General features: G+C 40.8%; 1 protein-coding gene across 3 annotated transcripts in view; it reads left to right on the top strand.

Annotated features, from left to right (window-relative positions):
* Positions 1–21,186, top strand: part of MED13L (mediator complex subunit 13L) — a 282,240-nt gene that overhangs the window by 201,087 nt on the left and 59,967 nt on the right. For all 3 annotated transcript variants that reach the window (XR_008631414.1, XM_055147001.1, XM_055147000.1), the window contains exons 5-6: positions 18,908–19,053; positions 20,853–21,047. Coding sequence is in view for 2 of the 3 variants with exons in the window: in XM_055147001.1 (XP_055002976.1) it covers positions 18,908–19,053; positions 20,853–21,047 (341 nt within the window). In the remaining variant the exon portion in view is untranslated. The remainder of the gene's footprint in view (positions 1–18,907; positions 19,054–20,852; positions 21,048–21,186) is intronic.

Below are 21,186 nucleotides of genomic sequence, written 5' to 3'. Positions count from 1 at the left end.
TGGGCCTTATGGTTTGCAATACAGATGTCTATCCCTTTACCTGCTTTTTTAGCACTCAGTTCTTGCCCAGAGTGATCATTTCCAACTATTATTCTCATAGTGGGCCCTTCTCTATCCTAACTGCCCCCCACCCCACACACACTTGTGGCAAGTTCCCAAGCATGGACAGGTGGTGGGTGGGAGGGACACTGGGGACATTGGTGGTGGGAGATGTGCACTGGTGGAGGGATAGGTGTTGGAACGTTGTATGACTGAAACCCAACCCAATCACAAGCAACTTTGTGACAGAGTATCTCACGATGTTTATGTTTTTAAAAATAAATAAAAATTTAAAAAATTTTAAATAAAGCAATTAAAATAATTTTTTAAAGATTAAACTTGAAAAAATAGTTTTAAAAAAAGTTGCCACATTCCTTGACTTGTGGCCCTCTTCTGTTTCCAAGTCAGCAGTCGTTGTTTCATCTTTATCACATCGTATCACTCAGTTACTTGATTTTTCTGACTTCTTCAAATGCATTGAACCCAATGGATCATCCAGATAATCTCCTTATTTTAATGTCAGTTGTTTTTGCAGCCTTAATCACTCTCGAACTTTAATTCTTCATTTCTTTTAAGCATAACATATATACATTTCATTTATGGGAATTAGTGTCTGAGAATTGGGAATCGTATTTTGGGAAACAATTACTTTATCACAGATAAAATGGCAAATATTTATGACTGTGTAACTCAGATTTTACCTAATTGTTTTTTAATAGTCCCAGATATCAACATTGATATATTTCTTTCAGATTGCACTTTTCACCTATTTTCCTCTCTTCTTGGACAGTGCTGGGAATTGAACTCAGGGCTTACAGTGTTCCACCTATGAGCCATATTCTTGGATTCTGTATAGCTTCATATTGTACTATATATTTAGCCAAAATGCATGAGTTTTTCACACTTTTAGAACATTTATATAATTAGCACTCAGATCAAGAAATAGAATATTAACAGCACCTGGAAACCTCCCTTGCTCTCTTTCTCTTTTCAAGTCCCTGTTCCTACCATCCCGAGTTTAAGTATTGTTTTCAATCTAATGTCGTAGTTAAACTTATACTGTATGTAATGGAAATTCAGTCACAGACAAATTCTTGGTCTCTTGTTCAGCAGTGATACTGTCCATGTTCTGTATAGTGTTAATTATTCTGATTGCTCTTTATTGGGTAAATACATGACATTTTTTCCATTCGGTTGATAGAATATAGGTAATTTCAAATCCTGAGTTTATTAAAATTAATTCAGAGAAAAAAAAATCTGGTATGGAGTTGCTTGTCCTTGAATAAATGAACCAGCCTGAATCAGAAATAAAGTGACCAGCATGTTTCACCCTTACCTTTAATTAGTATTATAAACAAGGAAGTATGTTTCAAATGGAAATCTTAGCCTTTAAAAAGCAGATTGTGTCAATGTTTTATTTATTGTAAAGATTGTGATCTTTAATCAGATTCATAAGTGTGATTACTAATTGGAAAAATTGGCTATTCATTCAGATGATAGTTTGATCCAAATTTGTTTTTAGTGAGTTTTGTTATTCAAGTTATGTGCTCTGCTCTTTAAAAGATAGTTTTGAGGAGAGACTGTAAAGGTTTGTTTTTTTTTAAAGGTAGTTTAGTTGGAAAGATGTAAGAGGCGAGAAATGGGGAAGTGTGTGTTCAAGAGAGAACTGTGAGCCTCTCCAGGGTGGAAATCAGCAAAGGAAAGTAGAGACAAACAAGCAAGATCCGTGTTCAGAACAGGACTTGAAGAGCGAACCTCCTCAGAACAGTTTCATGATTTCCCTCCTCCTGCTTCCTGTGGGCTCCCTTTGTTGTTCTTTTTGTTCCATCTGAAGATGTGCAGTTAGGTTATTTATGTGGGCCTTTCCATGTTTCCTCACGAATACTTGCGTTGCTCTGAACGGCGTATGCTGTGTCCCATATGTTTTTGTAACTCATGTCTTCATTCTTTTTGTTTCCAAGAATCTTTTTATTCTTTGGTTTCCTCTTTGATCCATGGTTGTTCATTAGTAAATTGTTTCGTTTCCAAGCCTTTGAGTTTCACCCATCTTTCTGTTTGTGGTTAATTATTCACTTTCAAAACATTGTGGTCTGAGAAGGTACTTGATATGATTTCTGTCCTCTTGATTTTTATGGAGACCTGTTTTGTGTTTCAGCATGTGTTTTGTCTTGGAGATTGTCCCATGTGCATTGAAGAAGAATGTGTGTTTGGTTTTGTTGGGGGTGGAGAGTTCTATACACATCTCTGAGACGCATTTCTTCTCTTTCTTCCTTTAAGGCCAGTGTTTTCTTACTGATTCTTTTTTGCATTGTTTGATCTATACCAGCCCCACCACCAGTGAACTGCTGCTCCCACCAATGTCCCCAGGTTCCTCCCGACCCACAAGCCTGCCCGTCTGGCAGGCATCTAATAAATTTATTTCGTATTACTTGCTCCAGAAAAATGTAAGGACTGGCAAATGGAATTACCGGAAAATAAATTTTAAAAAGCCAGTTTGTGATGATTGATTGCTAAGTAGTTTTACCCAATGTAAGTAAGATGTTAATTCGTTATTGAAAATGTATAAATCCTTCAGCCAGCTTGGGGCAAACATACCTATTTCAAGCGAGGCCAACCATCTGCATGTTAGTGGATGCCATACTCAATGCCACATGTTGGGTAATGTTTCCTGCCTTTAGTGCAGCTCTTCTAACACTTCTTGCAAAACTGGTTTCCAGACTCTGAGTTCCCTAAGCTGTTGCATGCCCATGACGCTCAGTATTGTTCCTGCAAATCTGAATGATAGTCTAGCTGGTTAGGGTGCTCTTGGTGAGGTGTTCACTTTGAGTTTTTGTTCTACATCTCTCCATACTCTTCTGGCTCACAGAGTTTCTTGTGATAGATCTGCCGGGCATCACCTGGGTTTTCCTTTGTGTGGAAGTTCCTTTTTTTGATCTTGCTGCTTTCGGGATGAGTCTTCTCTTCTTAATGTATAGATCTGGGGATCATTGAGTAATGTCCTTCCTTCTACCAGTAGCATTATTTAATTTGAGGTCTATGTTGGCTCACCCAAGGGTGGCCATTCCAGCCTATTTTAGGCAACGATTTTCCTGTTAGATTGTTTTCCAGCCTTTTACTTTGATCCTGTGTTTATCAAGACTGTTCAGGCTTGTCTCTGAAGCAGCAGGAAGTTGGGTTCAGTTCTTTTGTTCATCCATTCACTCCACCTTTAGGTTGGTGGATTTACGTCATTGGCAGTGAGATTATTGAGATGAAGGAATTTATTGCCACCATTTTGTAGAGATTGTGTTTGTGAAGTTTGTCTTGCCTTTATTTAAAGGAAGCACTTAGTTCCCTGTCACAGAAAAGCAACAAAACTGGCTTGTTGACCATGAACAACTTTAGTTATTACTTGAGTATCAAGCTTTGTGTCACTTCTTCTGATTTGAATGACAGCCTCTCTGGAGGGTATTCTTGTTGGGGTCTTTATTTAATCCAGTTTGTTTGCTCAGCCGTACTATTCTTTTCTGGCCTGTAGCGTTTCATTTGATAGATCTGCTGTGAATCTTACCAGGGATCCTTTACATGTAAGTTTCTTCATTGACCTTGCTGCTCTCAGTATTCTCTCTCTCTCTTTGACTTTTGTCGTTTTAATGACAGTTTACCCTTGGAGTTCTATTTGGGTTCAATTTGGGAGGACTTCTTTTAAAATTTTTGGATCTAGTTGTATGACTCAACTCTTAGGTTGTGTGAGTTCTCAGCTAAAATTTCTTCAATAGTTCTTGTCCCTCTCTCCTTCCTCTTTCTTTGGGACTCCAATAATTCGGATATCATTTCTCTTAAAATGATCACATAATTCTCTAACAGGGTCTTCATTTCTTCCCCTTTCCTACTCCTCCCCCCATTCTTTATGGATGTTTTCATTAAATCTTACCCTCCAGCACATAGATTTGTTCCTTGACTTCCATCTCTTTTCTGCAAGCCCTTTCGTTGACTTCATTTTGAGTTCACCTGCCAGACTCCTCGGTTTGGTGACTTTGGGTTGCGGTTTTTGGGGCCCTTCCAGACTGGTGGGCCTCTCTGCTGCTTTGTTATGCTTCATGCACTGAGATGGCTCGGGGAGAGGGTCTGGTTCTGGTGGGCTTGAGTTGCAGAGTGAGCTTCCTGTTCTCCAGTTCACAGCAGCCAATGAGGTAAATTCTTGGACTCAGATGCACTTTTGAGTGAAGATTTGGTCTTTTAACTTGGCTTCACCTGTGGCCCCTGACGCTTGGGTGCGGGTGAGTCACTTCCTACCTGGGACCATGTGCTCCGAGTTGCAGTTGCCAGTCTGGAATCCTTTCCAGGCCCTGGCTGTCTTCCTCCCCAGCTCAGGCTTTGTGTGGATGGAGTGGATTTGCAGCCTTCATGCAGTTCCATCCCCATCAAGCCCGCATCGCCCCCACCCCACCCTTTGGAGCTCTCCTAGAGCTGTGCTCTGGCTACTGCCACATCCTTCTTTCGGGGGCCTGTGGAATCCTTTGGTTGTTCTGTGGTTTGTTGTATCGGGGCCAAGGCGGTGGGCAGTTGCCCTTTGAATCGCACCCAGTCCCCCAAAGCTTTTTTCCTTCTCTTTACCTGGGTTAGGAGGAACACCACTGAAAAGCATGCCTCACACGCCGCATGTCCGGAGGACTGTAACATTGCTCCACGTTATTCTTTCAAAGAATGACCAAGCGAAGGCCATTGTCTCGCCTTTCCTCTCTCTGCAGTTCCCGCCTGAGCCCTCGGTGCTCTCCCCTCCCCCCCCACACACACACTCCTGGCATTCTCCTCTGGGCCGCCGAGTAGCCCGATGGCTCTTCCCCCGATCCTGCTCTTCATAATTAATTCTCTGGGGAATAATTTTTAACAACTGGAAATGAGGCCCACAGTGGTTCCTTTGCTTAAAATTCTTGTAGGAGTTGACAATATACGTAACCTAAAATTTCATACCCATTCTCTAGTTGAAAGGCTTCGATGCTGCGACCCTCTGGGACCCCATTCCTGCTTAGAAGCTTCCCACATGGCTCCTGGACTTGGGGTGTTTCAATGTGTCGTTTGCCTAAACCCACCTTTTTATTTCCCCTTCAAGAGATCTTCCCACCCACTTCTCCCTCCCAGCCCAGGTATCAGCTCTGTCCTGTCCTGTCTCGTCCCCTTCTTCTCTCAAACACATCATCTTGTTTTGTTTCTTCATAGTTTTCCCCCTAATAATATTTTTTAAATTCGCAAACTTCCCCTACGAAATGTCAGATTCTCTGAGAATCAGACTCCGTGAACCTCACCACTGAGAGCCGAGAGGACAGTCATCAGACGGTTACATAAGGACATGCCTAAATGACTGATTCTTGGTCATAGCAAGAGAGTCTCATTCAGAAGCTTTTACCCTTTTCAAGCTCAAGTTTAGTGATTTCCAAAAAAAATCCCTAATGCATTAACTTTAAGGATTCATTTTGTTTGATACCACAGACCATGTGTATGTTACTGTCATTAAATAAACAGTGAAATAATTATGGCATATACTTCAGGTGTTTAAAGAGCACACATTTACTGGTGGTCTTTGGTTTATACACCAGTTTTTTAGGGGCAGTATCACCTTAGGACCAGCTTTGTCTGATACGGTGCTAAAGTCATCCTTATATTGAATAAATATAAATAAAATTTTCCAGACTTGCAGCACCTAATGATTATCTAATATTTTCTTTTTTCTTGCTTAATATTTTCTGTCTGATGAAGAAACATCAGTTCTACTCAGAATTATGCACAGCTTGCATAAAATATAGCTATCATGATAAATAATTTTAAATAGATGATAAGAAATGCCTACAAGTAATTCATGTTAATTTTTTTGTTGTTTTGGCCATCAGTTTTATTTTTGCCCTGTATTAGGGATAGGAGGGCAGGAATCACAGCAGTGCTGACAGGCTGCTGTGTGCGTGATTAGAGAGAAGGAAGGCCTAGCCGCTGGGCCAGGCCTGTGCCGTGGGAAGGGCAGGCGGAGAAACCCTTGCTGGCAGGAGCACTCTACCAAATAAGTATCAGCATCAGTTTCATTTTCCTTTGGCTGGAAAAGCTGTGACCGCCTTTGAGCACTGGTGAATGAGACATTTTCCAACAATGCTGAGTATAAAAGGCCCTGCTCTCTGGTAAGCTAACGCCAAATGTTAGAAAGCCTTTAAAGAACTTGCCAGGCCACATTGAGTATCAGCTGTTAAATCTGAAATGGAGCCATATGAAGAGGTAGGTTTTCCCTGCTGCTTTGTTTATTCTAGACAATGATTTAAAAAAAAAAAAACTATTCCTGAGAATAGAAACATAAAATCATTTTGATATCATACTATTTTTATTTAACAAGGCAGGAAAAAATAGCACCACCAGCCGTTACTCACATGTGATGGAGAGTCCAGGAGAGGAATGTGGAGAAATGACACTTTACTTCAGAAAACCGGCTGCGTACACAGCACCAGTAGTATCACATTTCCCTTCCTACTTTTCCTCCCTCCCAGCCTCTCACTCTCCCTCCTAGTTGTCCTTTGTTTTGTCCTTCTTTCCCCTTCTCTGTCCTTTCTTCCTGTTGTTGGTTTGAGCGGTGGGCGGAGTCCTCCTTGGGGGTGCTCACCTGGTGAATGGCCGCCTGTCGCCGTCCCCATCTGCGTGATGCTGTTCTGGCAGCTCATTTCTCCCACCGGGAGTTGGGTTCGGGAATCTAGACAGATGTCAGAGGTCTGTCCCCTACCTTTCTTTCAAGTTGGCAAGAACTCTGCTATAACTGCCACTCAGAATTCTCCTTTGGTGGCAAAAATCTATCATAATGGTTGATTACTTTATAAAATACATTTAAAAAATTGTGACTTTAAGATGTACTTTATAAATTTATTTGGTAGCTTGGGAAGATTTAGTCACAATGAAGAAAGGACTATACTTGGATATAGAGGCAAAAAAGAGAAAAGTCTTAGATATTTCCGTATCAGTTGGCCTTTATTGTTCTTGTCTATATATAATTCTTTTATAGTACTAAGGAGAAAAAAACGTGTGGTTTTCCATTATTTCTACCCCCCCCAAGAAAATATGTTTTCTTTGTCTATTATTCTCGTAAAAAAACTAGATGAAAAATTTTTGTTTTATATTTTAAGAATCCAAGCATGTCATTAAATGAGGATGAAAAGTTCTTTGATACTTATAAGTTATCTAAAATAAATGTCACTTTAATCAGTCTTGTGAAGGGGAGTCACACTGGAGGCGTTCTGGGTCGACTTCTAGCTCTGTAATCAGGGGTCACTCTTCAGAGGACCACATGTGGTGCTGGGGATCAAACCTGGTCAGCCACATGCAAGACGAACACCTGACCTGCTGTGCTGTCTCTCTAGACACTTAAACCTTTATTTCAGCTGGACACTCCCATGAGATTTCCAAAAGATTGTCCAGAGACTGTGACTAATCTGTGACTCAGTTCATGAACCCATGAGATTTAATGAGATGATTTTTGTTGTTCTCCTCAAATTTTGTGTATGTTGGCTTCTGATCCTCAAGTATGAATCACTGTCTGGAGTACTCATCTGTGCATTTTGGCCTCTTAAAATGTAGGTGATATCATTTGTATCTCAAGGATGGAAACCTCCAGTGCGTTCAGCCTTTCCGTTAAGGATATCAGAGCCTCCACATGTCATTTGCTTCTAGTAAGTGAGGGACCCAGGGAGAAACATCAAGTGCTTAGGCCACTAGGGCACTGTTTTTGCAGCTGCTTTGTTATCACCGCAGTATCAGGAGCAGTACCCTTGTGACTGGGAAGAATTAATGCATTACCCCAGTGCCAGATTTACTGCTGCGAATGACTTAGCTTTGCAGATGTACTGGTAGAAAAGAGCAGTGAGACACATGCTGGTTGGTCACGTGAGTGTATGTGAATGCATTCATGTGTATGTTTGTAAATATACAGTACACACATACACTAAGGAAAGCTATTTACTGGTGCGGTTTTGTATTGCACCAGGGTAGCAGTCTTACAAGAGTGATGGTTAGTAGATTTGCAGTGGTAATTTAACATCTGTAATACAAGTAATACTTACCATTTAAAAATTATGGGCCATTGACATTCCTGAACATTTTCATTGCCTTTGTAATCAGGCTTAACGTTTAGTTTAAAGTGAATATATGTAAAATGGTGATAGTATTTCAGAGTTTTATAAAATAATTTAATCAAGTCTTATTTGAATATTGTAAGCCATTCTGTTTATGAGATGAAAGCTAAGCGCTGTCCAATGAGAGAAACTCATGATGCTAACGAGCAGAGGATCTCAGCAGAGCCTTTGTTGAGGTTGCCAAGGTAAATGGTTTATTTTTAAGGAAAGAAAATGATAAAGTAGCATGAACAAAATATTCCCAAATGAGGATCTATAGAGTGGGGCAAATTACTGCTGGCAAGACATTTGGCTAATGACAACTTGGAAAATTTTAAGATAATAAGTTCATACCACAGAAAGCATTTAGATAAAATTATCTAAAAGCATTCTGTATTGTGAATCTGTTATCAAAACACTCTTACACCCTGAAAAGAACAGGAGTGTATTAATATTCATAATACATTTTGAAAGCACATCTAATACTTGCATTCTAAAAACTCAATGCAAGAAGTAAAAAGAATTTTTTTAAGATTCGGAATTTTTAATAGAATAAAATAATCTGGAACCCTCATCTTTCCTTCTTTGTGTTTATACAAGTCCTTTCCCTGCCTCCCGGATACAGGCTCCACCAAACCCTTGCATTTAAATCCTTGGTAAATAGTTTCAGTTGTAAAGAACACCTTTTTAAAACAGCAATAACAGCAACAACAAAATCCTGCAAACTTCTATTTGCCTGTCTTTGAAAATTACATACTACCTCCTCCTCAGAATAGTTGGACTTTTTTTTTGCATTTAAAAGACTCACTCGCTCGGTGACCACGGCCTGCCTTATTAGCCTGAGACAGCACCACTTGGGTGCAGCCCGACTCTGTGGGGTCGTGGGCACCACAACAAACTGTTCCCTCAAATGCACTGCAGCCCTGTGTGTAAGCACCGCAGCTCGAGTATGCACGCATCAGTCACGTGTGTGCGGCCCAGGGTCATGGCAGTGACAAAGGGAAGGGGCGGATTAATGAAGTCATTTACCACGCACATCGATTGGGCTTGTTTGTCCTGTGATGAACTCTCCACAGGAAAGCAGTCTTTGCTTATAAACCAGAACAGCATCCATCCATTCAGGGACTAGGTGTTGGCTGGCATGAGCCATGGTCGAGACTAGCGCAGGCTCCGACGGGACCCACTCAGCGTGGGCTCAGGATGGCTGTGTGAGTTAGCACAGCAAGAGATGATACTGCAAAGAGGAAACCATGTTTCTTTGTTGAGATTTAGCTGGTTTCTTAGTGTACATCAGAGAATTCTAGTCAAAAGAGTGGAATTTACTCTCCTATTATTAAAAAAAAAAAAAAACTCTGGGGGCTGGAGTGATAGCATAGCGGGTAGGGCGTTTGCCTTGCATGCGGCTGACCCGGGTTCAAATCCCAGCATCCCATATGGTCCCCTGAGCACTGCCAGGAGTAATTCCTGAGTGCAGAGCCAGGAGTAACCCCTGTGCATCGCCAGGTGTGACCCAAAAAAAATAAAAAGTAAAAAATAAATTAAAAAATAAAAAAAAAAAACTCTGACCGGAGCAATGATTGGTAACAAGCCAACAAGAAACTGCTCGTGTCCTCAAGTCATCTTGCCTGCATAGCCACCGGAGGGGTTTTTATCAAGGAAAACACAGGGGAAGGGGTGGGTGCCGAATGAATCATAAAGTACAGTTTTTTGAAAGTAATTAAAAACAGTTATTTGGGGGGGAGTTATTTTGTTTCTCTTCCTTTCCTCCCCCTTCCCTCCCCTCTCCTCATTCCCATGGATTCATGTTACTCCTTACATAAACTTACCCCTGTACATTGCGTAGGGTACAAACTAATATGAGGATGATAATAATTATACCATGACAGTTTTTCTTACAAAATTTAATAAAGAATAGAAATTTGACTGACTTATGCTACCAGAAATCGTCTTTGTATTTTTACTTTATATTTTCACTTTTAACATCTTTGAGATCCTGCTATATTTATGTAGATAGGTACCATAGTTCTATTATTCTACTTTTGCCCTTTAAAAAATTTTAGTTGTTGGGGAATGGAGCAGTGGTATAGCAGGTGGGGCATCTACCTTGCAGGCTGCAGACCCGGGTTCAGTCTGTGGTCCCCTGAGCACTGCTGGGTGTGGGCCTGAACACACACAATCAGAAAAAAAAAACTTTTAGGTATTTTGATTAGTAACCTTACAAAATGTCCCTTAGGTGCTTCTTTAGGAACCTGTGAAATATTCCCGGCTGAATCTGTTTTATCTGTTAAATCTGACAGAACGTCTGGCATAAGGATATTGTTCTTAAGTTAAAGTTGGGGACTAAATGAGTTTTTCTGTTAGTATGAATATGAAACAAGAAGTAGCAGAGAAGAAAGAGGTACCGGTCCAAAGAGCTAATGTGGGAATATTCTATGGGGATGGTCGATATGATATTGAACCATGAAGGACAGGATTTAGTGTGAATGAGTAGAAACTTGTGTGGAATAATAGAAATGTTGGTGAGAAATGCCCCAGGTATTAACCATTCCACATTGGCCTTCACTAAGAGTTTATTCAGGGAAGTGGGGCTTTTAAATACTAGCAAACACACACTTCATAAACAAGTGGGTCACACCATAATAAGGCTAATTGCAGAAGGGCTTTAGGTCTTTCCTCTCTGGTCCTGGGCGACAGTGACATGAAACAGCAGAGTGAGGAATATAGATTTTGGCTCCAAATGTGTTTTTGGAGGATTGATTTGGCCATGCTGCTTAGAAGGATGATAGAGTAAATTAACCGAATTCCTTATTGCCGCTTCCTGGACGGAATGCCCTGTTGACCTCTATGCACATGGCTACTTAGTTTTATGTGCTCGTCTCCTTTCTAGCCTAGAGACTCTAAACTCCCTGGGGTCCCCTAAAGGTCATAAGATAACTATTCTCCAGAGCTCTCAGTGATGCCTCAAGCATATCTGACAGAATGTCAGATAATAGTTGGGTGTTGAAGGCAATAATTATAATTTTGTAAATATTATTAAAAATAATAATAATTTTCCCTCTGGGAAAAAAGTTAGAGGGACTGTCATAAATTCTCAAGAGGGGGGGTAGGTAGCCCATAATTTATTTCCGGCAAAATACCTAGTGTGCTCTTCCCTGTCTCATGACCCAGAATGGTACTTTGTTTCTGAGTCTTCTAGTAAATGTCAGAAAATTTTAAAGGTACACAGTGTCACAAAAATTACCTACAAAGATCTCGCCATGCTAAACACCATGGTGAATAGTGGATCCAAAATGATAGATCTAATATAATTTATGTCCTCAACAAAATTTTGTCAGGGGGACTAAAAATGATCAACATGTCAATGGTGAAGTCCAGGAGTGTCCAGCCTGCCCTGGGACATTAGGGACGGAGTCGTGGAAAAGGCAAGGAGCATGGATATGAAGGATCGGGAAGTTCATTCTGTGCCAAAGAGCGGCTCAGATTTAAACATAGGTCTGCTAGGAAGTGGCCCACTCTTCCTGCCGCTGAGTGGCGGGCGGAGGTTAGCGCCGTGCTCAGACTGCACCAGCCCTCACAGGGAGTCTCCCTCACAGTCTTCTCACGAGGATTGCTGGGAGGTGAGTCTGTGTTCTGTTTAGCAGTAACACTGAATAGTAGAAAATAATAGAAAAGGTTTCTCTAGCGTGGCAAATATATAAAAAATGATTTATGTTTCAGAAAAATATAAATATGTTGCCTAAACCCTAATGATTTAGGAAGCCCCAAGGTGAAGTAGGAATCAATAGCTTTGATTTCTCACAAAGTGATATTTTTAAAATAGGCCTCCCTAAGTCATGTTATATTCGTGAAGTAAGATTTTTTTTTTAAATTTTGAAAGGTTTAATAAATTGCTACAGTGATTTCTTATTGATATTTATATAGGACACTTAAACTGCTTTCATGAATAAATTTCTTATACAAAAAGTCCAGCTGTTTTTTAGTCATAAAATAACTATCTGACATTTGCTTACTTTTTTCTTCAAAAATCCTCACATTGATTTTTAAATAAAACAAGTAACTGATACAAAGCTATAGAACAAGAAGTTATACAGGTTCTTTGTATAAATGTTTTTCAATACTGTAATTATATTTGTGGATGTTATTTTTTTAAAAATAGTTATTTTATTTAAAGGGTTGTGATTTACAAAGTTATTGATAGATGAATCTTTGGCATACGGTATAACACCAATTCCATCACCAGTGTCAACTTCCCTCTGCATTGTTCCCATCTCCCTTCTGCTCACCGCCACCCCAACCTCTGTCCCCCCTCCTGCCACCGTGACAGGCACATTTCAGAGTCAGTGGCTGTTACAGTTTAGATCTCATGTTTTCAGTGTTGAGTCTGTGCTTTAGTTATATAGCTGTGCCACTCTTCCCCACCATTGGTATACCAGAGGCCCAGGACTCCTGTTCCCACATTATATCCCATCTTCTTCCTCCCTCCTCCCCTCAATATCTTTCCTTCTTTGTCATTCTTCTTTCTGTACTCCGGAGTCCAGGGCGATCTACACATTCCCCCTCCACTACATTGTGTCTTCTCGTCCAGTTATTCTGTATACCACAGATAAGTGATATCATCCTGTGTTTGTTCCTCTTCTGGCTTACTTCACCCAACATATGTCCTAGTTCCAACCAGGTAGCAGCAGATGGCATGATTCCATCGTTCCTTGCAGCTGCATAGTACCCATTGAAGTCGTTGGACACCTAGGTTGATTCTGTCTCTGAGCTATTGTGCTAAATGTGGCAATGAATGGTGTGTGTATGTCTTTTTGAATGGGTTTTGTCTCGAGGGTAGATGTTCCGAAGTGGAATTGTTGGGTCACCAGGCAACTCAATTCCGAGTTTATTGAGAACCCTCCATACTGTTTTCCACAGGGCTTGAACCCGACAGCATTCCCCCCAGCAGTGGATGAGAGCTCTATTTTCACCACATCCCGGCCAACACAGATTGTTCCCACTATTTTTGCTATATGCTGTTTACACTGGTGTTAGATTGTACCTCACAATCGTCTTGATTTGGATTTCTCTAATGATAAGTTCTTCTGAGCACTTCTCCATGTGCCTATTGGTCATCCATCTGTTTTCCTCTGAAAAGTGTCTGTTCGTTTCTTCTCCCCATTTTTGATAGGGTTTGGAATTTTTTTTTCTTTTTCTTCTTTTTCCTTTATTTCCCTGTCACTCGATCTTTGTGAGTACATATATTCTGGGTACCTACCATCTATCTGATGTGTTGGATCAAATATTTTTTCCTATTCAGTTAGCTGTCTTTTGGTCTGAGCTCTCTTCTTTTGCTATACAGAAAGTCTTTAATTTGATGTATCCCATTTGTTAATTTTTTATTTTGTTGCCTTTGCCAGGGGTATCAGATCATTGAACATGCCTTTAAGTTCCAAATCTTGGATTGTGCTATCTAAATTTTCTTCACTGTACTTTATAGTTTCAAGTCGGATCTTAAGATCTTTGATGTGGTTGTGACTTTAAGAGAGAAAACACTAATTCTCTGAGATATAGTTACATAATAAACACAGTATAAAATTTTTCATTTTCAGTCCCTCTTCTTTCTCAGTCTCTGCCTCCTCTCCCATTCTTCCCTTTTCCTTTGTCTCTCCCTAACTTTCACTCTCTCCCTGCTCTTCTTTCTCCACTTCTCACCCCTTCTGTCCAACCCTTCTCCCTCCTTCTTCCCTTCCTTTCTCCTCTCCTCTTTTTTTCCAAATCTTGCCTTTTATCTTGCTTCTTCCCCAGTGCTAACAGATAGAACATAAAAGAGTGAAACTTGGGTCGCAGTGATAGCACAGCAGGTAAGGCGTTTGCCTTGCATGCAGCTGCCCCTGATTTGATCCCAGCATCCCATATGGTCCCCAAGCACCACCAGGAATAATTCCTGAATGCAGAGCCAGGAGTAACCACTGAGCTTTGCTGGGTGTAACCCAAAATGCCCCCTCCCCCCCAAAAAAAATAGTGAAACTACTATTGATGAGCATTTTTAAAAAATCTGATCCTTGGGTGTTGGGGCAAGAGGGAGGCTATGTGTGTGTTGAAAACAAGCCGTGCTGAGAAAAAAAAAAACGCTTAAACAAGATTTATAGGAAATGAGAGAAAGAGCTTTGTAGATACTTTGGGGGACTAGCATGGAGAAAGGAATGCTGAGACACTGATGGGGCTGGGGATTGAGATTCACCGGGTTTCTAACTTTCTGCCTGAGAGATGAATCAATTGGAGGATTGATTTCTGAGTTCTCTGTTCTGTTTCATTGGCTTTTGTCCTCAGGTCATTACCACCAGGTTATAATTACTGTGCTTAGTAATAAATCTTGATACTTAAGTCTCTTGCTTTGTTCTTTTTCAAAATTCATTGGCTATTGACTATATTCTATATGTAAACCTTAGAATTTGTCAAAAGCCTTACTTGGCACAGCGGTTGAAAGTGCCCTGAATTTATTGATCAGGCTGGGGAGAATTGTAATTTATGTGATACTGGTCCCTTTTCATTGCTATTGCAAATGGGGTATTTTCCTACTGTTTTTTTTCTAAGTAGTATATAGGAACATAACTGTTAGTCTTTTTTTTTTTTGTCTGTTTGCCTATCTTATATTTGTAGAATATCTGAATTCTGTGATACACAAGTAAAATCATTACTCACTCCTTCCAGATTTCTGTACCTCTTTTTCCTTGTGTAGTTTCAGTGACTGAATAGTTAGAGTGGTGTTGAATATAAGAGCAGATAGCTTTTTTTGAGGGGCACAGGCAGTGGTGCTCAGTGCATATTCCTGGGTCTGCACTCAGGAATCGCCTCCAGCGGGGCTCAGGGCAGTGGTGCTGGGGACTGAGACTACTGATGAACGTTTTTTTAAAACTCTGATCCATGAGTGCTGTGGGGGAGTGGGAGGAGGCTATGTGTGTGTTTAAGACAAACCTTGCTGAAGAAAACACAGTTAAGCCATATGTATAGGAAATGAGAGAAAGCTTTGTAGATACTTCGGGGACTAGAATGGGGAAAGGGAAGCCGCGACTCTAATGGAGCTGGGTATTGGGAATCTCTGGGTTTCTGACTTTCTACCATGAGAGATGAAAGTTGGAGTAGCGATTTCTGCCACACGCGAGGTCAGCATCCTACCCAGGGGACTGTCTCTCTGGCCCTATTCTCATCTTGTACGTGTGTTTGTGTGTGTCTGTTGGTGTGTCTGGGAATCAAACCAGGGTCCTTCCTCACACACGTGAGACAAGTGCTCTCACTCTGAGTTACATCCCTAATTGGCCCTTTTAGTGTGTTTATTGTTTTAATATTAAAATATTTTAATGATTAGATTCTACAGGGAAAAATCAGTAACATCAAAAACCCGTATTAGATAATATTAAGAACTTTGTTTTAACAAAGTTAGACTGAGAAACTTTGGAAGAGATGGCTCAGTGGGCTGAGCACGTGCTTTGCATGCAGGATTGTGGGTTTGATTCCTGGGCCGCAGTACTGCCAGGAGTAGCCCCTGAGCACAGACCTGGGAGTAATTTCTATAGCTCTGTGGCCCAAACCAGTGCTCATCTTGTCCCATTCCACCCCCTCATGCCCCCAATGGCAAAATAAGTTTAAAGGTTTAAAGAAGGAAAGTAAGGCTTCTTTTCTCATAATTCCATAGTTTTTCTGTACATAAACTAATATAATTCTGGGGCCAACGCCATAGTACAGCGGGTAGGGCATTTGCCTTGCATACAGCTAACCTGGGTTCGATTCCCAGCATCCCATATGGTCACCTGAGCACCACCAGGAGTGATTCCTGAGTTGCAGAGCCAGGAGTAGCCCCTGCGTATTGCCAGGTGTGACCCCAAAACCAAATAAATTAATTTAAAATTATCCTTTTTAAGTTACCAATATAAAATTAGATCATTGGTCTAATTTTCTATTTGTGCTTCTCTGTTATATCTTGGGATATAGTAAAATCAGATGCATGCTGTTTTGAAATTTTCATCAAAACTTATATTTAACTGATATTATTTAACCAAACTCAAATGGTGGCCTGATTTCTGTTTCAGATTCCTTGATACCTTTCCTATCATATTAAGTCATTTCTCCTTTTAGAATTTACAAACTATGTCTTTTTTGGAGGGAGGGGGTGGTGTTTGTCTATCCTTACCGCATGTTCTCTCTTCAGTTCTCTCTCTCCATTTCTAAAGCTCAATTTTCATTTGTTCTTGATTTTTTTAAATTTATCTGTACCTTCCACATTGAAAAAAATTCAATACTTTGAACTTCCTGTTAATCTTGTTTTTATTCTATTTCTTTGTTTTATTGCTATGCATTTATATCAGTGTTTGATTAGCATATATGCCCCCACAGGGCAAGGGTCATGCTTTAATCAGCGCAACTTCAGGCTGCTTGCACTATTCTCTGCATTTGCTAGTCAGTAGGTAAATAATGGTTACAGTTGTTCTCATGAAAAATTTGGAACCAGGGAATTCATTCATTATCTGTATTTCTGTTGTTTTATAAATAAATCTGCTGGAAGGGCTGAAAAGTATAGTAGGTGGGTGAGGTGCTTGCCTTTCATGGTGCTGACTCAGATTCAACCACTGAAGCCCCAATGCCGCCAGGAGAGATCCTTGAGTGCAGAGCCAGGAATAAGCCATAGTATTGCTGAGTGTGGCCCTTCCAAGAAATAAAAAACCTCAAAACACCTTAAAAATATACTTTTTACTGTGTGAGATAATAAGCATAAATACATCAATACATCCTCTGAATTTTATATATACAACATTTACCAGTCTGCAGTTAGTAAAGCTATGTTATCACCTGTAAAAAACTAAGGCAACCGAGGGGCACGTGCACTCGCAGGCTCTCCGAGCGGCTTTCTCTCACCGCCCGAGTTTGGTGCTTCGGAACTGCTGTGTGTGCTGTCGGTCAAGGGCAGGCGGCGGAAGGAAGAAGGCCAAACTGGTTGCTCAATCAGTTTATTTCGTTCTCTCTCTCTGCTTCTTCTGAGTCTGGGAGCCCCCTCTGCCCCACAGTCTTAGTTTATATAGCAAATTACATAGGGCGGTAGCACAAAGTTGGGTTTAACATCAACAAATCAACAAAGAAGGGTAAAACCATTTCTTGAGGAGATTAACAAAATCTCATCTAAGGAAATCTCATCTAAAGAGATCCGCTCAAGGGCGTGATTCCAAACAAGGGTGTGTCAGGGTGTGAGCTAGTAATCTGCTTAAATAGTTATAGTAAATGTACTTCTAATATTTCTAATATTTCTAGCAATGTCATTCTGTATGAGCACAGTAAAAGATATAAAGTTTGGTTCTTCCTGAGGACATCTCACTATACAGTCCTCAGGCCAGGTTAGTCTTCCTAACCCCAGCAGGGTCCTAGTCTTTTGGATCATGACAGCATTTGTCTATGATCAAACTCTTAACTTATAGTTAAGAATTAGGCACTTTAGCCAGGCCCATCTCGATGCCAGGGTAGCACATAACTCACCACTTGCCCTGGATCCGTCCTGTCCCTCGTCGGGACCCTGCTTTTGAGGTGCTAGGAACTGAGGGCAACCGAGTTAAGAAAGCAGATGCCCGGGAATGAATAATATTCAAAGCCAATTAAATCCCAAATTACAAAAGCATAATATTGTCTTCTTGTGTCCATACAGAAAGGCCATTGCTTTAAGATAAACTATGCAAAAGGCACTAATTTATAATACAAGTTCAGGATCCTTAGAAGAATCTAATCTTACAGAATCTGATTAGGAAAAAGTGATTAACTGGTTGGGAAGGAGGATGCAGAGAAGAGTTTACAGATAAACAAAGGAATGGGAGTGACTCTGGAACACCTTGATGGGTGTGACTGGGGTAAGCCTAGACTCCAGGAAAAACCGGGATGAGCTCCTTGAGGCAAGAGGGGAAAGGACAAAGTAATGTCATCCTACAATCACCCAGTTATGTGCCAGCATAATTTTATATGTTGATTTTTCAGAAAGGTCATTTTCGTAAAGGACAGTACATTTTTACTATTGGCACTAACAGGTGCCTGTATAACATGTATAGCATTAGTGATTATTGGGAATTTATATACAGCAGTCTCCTGAACAGCTTTTTTTTTTTAATCAACTATTTTAACCTTATGTAATATTTTAAGGCTTGTAAATATACTCTCTTTATGTCATACCATACAAGCAAGTATCTTGTCATTGTTCTTAGAATTTGGATGCTGGTGCCTGAGTAAGTAGAGAAGTCTTATAGAGAGAGATGCTTCCAAGGCAGAGCACATATTTTTTTTTATGCTGGAGGCCTGCTTTTGATCCTTGGTGATTTGTGGTTCCTTCAGCCCCGCCGAGGAGTGAGCCCTGCCAAGCACCGAGTTGGGAGTCGCCCTTGAGCACCACTAGGTGGAAACCAAAGCAAAACGTTATGCTGCTTTTTCTGTTCTTGAGAGTTTATAGCCATATAAACTCTTTATAGGCAGAGGTAACCTAATGCAGAAGAAGGAGGAAGAATTCTGCACAGTTGCTCTCAAAATTATACAGTGCAGCAAATAGCTCCTCAAATTTAACCTGGATGCTTTAGTTTGTGAACAAGTCCTTGCTACTTAGCTTGTCCATATCCAGTTAGAAATTCATCGAGGCTAACTTGTTGTATGGCTAATAAAGTAAAGTGTTCTCGCATCTTTGGTTCCTGTTTCAAACCTCCCTACCTCCCAAAAATGTAGAACTGAGTTTCTCCTTCTTTCTTTTCCAGTGAGCATTTGTCCTGTGCTTTCACGTTCTTCCTTCATGGGGAAAGCAATGTCTGCACGAGTGTGGAAATTGCCCAACACCAGCCAATTTATTTGATCAATGAGGAGCATATACACATGGCTCAGTCTTCACCTGCACCATTTCAAGGTGAGTAAGTGGTGGTGACCTGGCTCTCGGGCCCTTCTTCCAAATGAATAGCCACTGACCCACGCATGTCTAGCTGATGAAGACCCATCTCCAAGAGACACTTGAAAGCTGAACAGAGTCAGTTACTGCAGAAGAAAGGAAAGACCACCATTTCACAGGGAGGGAAGAATCTCCCGTGCACACAGGGTTTTGTGTGAAGTTGCATTGAGGAATAAAATTATGAACATTTCCTTTGTACAATAGGTATATTTGAAGTAGATCATCTCTGAGGATAAAGTTCAGTGCTTGCGCACAGCCTCACATATATTATGACTAGTTTGATGATGCCCAACATACAGTATTTATGTGGGTGTGCAAAATTGTAATTCAGCGAGCATTAGACAAATCTGTGTAAGTGAATGCCTTTTACGTTTGCTCCATGATTCCAAGAATATAGATCTGGAGGTAACAACTATTAAGATTAGTATTTAAATTTTTACTTAAAATATAATCTCTATATCTAAAGTAATTGTGATATTTCAGGTTTGATACATTGAGATTTTTCTGCTCCTGGAAATTTGTTTATATATTTTTAATTACTCAGATATTTAGAAAGTTTCAGCAACCATTGTAAGGGCATTACCACAAAAGTGGATTTTTCCTGAGTTGGTGGGTACTTGAGAACTGTATGAAAGAGTTGCATACAAAGCTAGGAAGCTTAGGAAGCTAGAGTTTATCATACAGTCTAAGTAGACTGGCCCAGATCCCTCCCCAGATATCCAGGCCTCTTTTTACCCATGTGCGATGTCAGTCATCCTGGCCCTGGGGCTGCCCATCCATGGACAGCTTCATAAGCCCCTTTGGGCGCTGTCCACTCACCTCCAGTGTACGAGACCAGGTCTACCCACACCAGTGTATGCTTTTCTAGTCTGAAATCGTGTCCTGGGCCTTTTCCAGACTGTACCCAGCGGTTCCCTGACATCTTGTCCTGACTTTCCTGAAGTCTCAGTCTGCCACCCGGTGCTGTGGGCAAGATCCCGTGCTCAGTGTCTGTCCCTGCCCAAGTCTGCCATCAATCTGGGCCTGTGCGAGCCATACCTGATCCTGCAGTCGGCCTCGGCAGATGGAGAGGGAGGGAGAGAGGGAAGAGGGGAGAGGGAGACTGGGGATTTCCTTCTATTAGCTTCTATCTCTCACCCCCCCTTTGCCCCCCCAGCCATCAAGTCATCAGTTTTGATTGGTAACTTGTTTGATGGGTGGATTTAAAGTGATAGACTCACCTGGTGCTCCACCTTTTCACTCCTGTTGCATCAGGATGTACGACTTCTAGGCAAGTTGGGGGTGTAGTGAATGATTGCCGTTCTTGAAGACTAGGTCTTTGTATTGTTTGAGCTGTTATTAAATAGATAAGCATATGTAATGGTATATAGAAAGTTATGTGTCATGTGTTGATAGAGCTGAGAGTGTTACAGTTCACCCAATTGATTGCATCTTTAAATATTGATGTGAGTTGAGTCATACAAATAAAAGCATTTAAATTAGAAACTTGAAGGGGAAAAACGGCAGCTAGACTTTCACAAAGGCATTGTGGGACCAGAGATGTGGCTTATCGGTAAAGTGAAGTCTTTATGTATGTGTGAGACCTTTGATCCCTACCAAAGCGAAAAAAGAAAATTGAAAGAATAAGTAGAAGGGGTTAGGAAATAGAGAACGAGCGGCATGGTGTGATACTGGGCTTTATACTGTAATGACACACGAAGTCACCACACCTCGGTAGGCCTTTACTATTCTGGGCTCTAACACATTTCTCTTTCCCTTAGTACTGGTAAGTCCTTATGGCTTAAATGGGACGCTAACAGGCCAAGCATACAAGATGTCAGACCCAGCCACTCGTAAACTGATCGAGGAATGGCAGTATTTCTACCCAATGGTGCTTAAAAAGAAAGAAGAATTGAAAGAAGAGGAGGAGCTGGGCTATGATGATGATTTCCCTGTGGCCGTGGAAGTAATTGTTGGTAAGAGAAAGTATTTTGCCTGAAGAACTTTTTGTATCATCTTTATCTTAATTTAAAAAGATAATCATTCTGACTTTTTAAAAAAAAAATTTTAACCCTCACAGTTTTCCCGTTTTAAAAAAATTTTCTTGACCCACTA

The sequence above is a fragment of the Sorex araneus genome, chromosome 9 (genome assembly GCF_027595985.1).
Source record: "Sorex araneus isolate mSorAra2 chromosome 9, mSorAra2.pri, whole genome shotgun sequence".
Lineage (NCBI taxonomy): Eukaryota > Metazoa > Chordata > Mammalia > Eulipotyphla > Soricidae > Sorex > Sorex araneus.
This window is presented reverse-complemented; position numbering and strand designations above follow the sequence as displayed.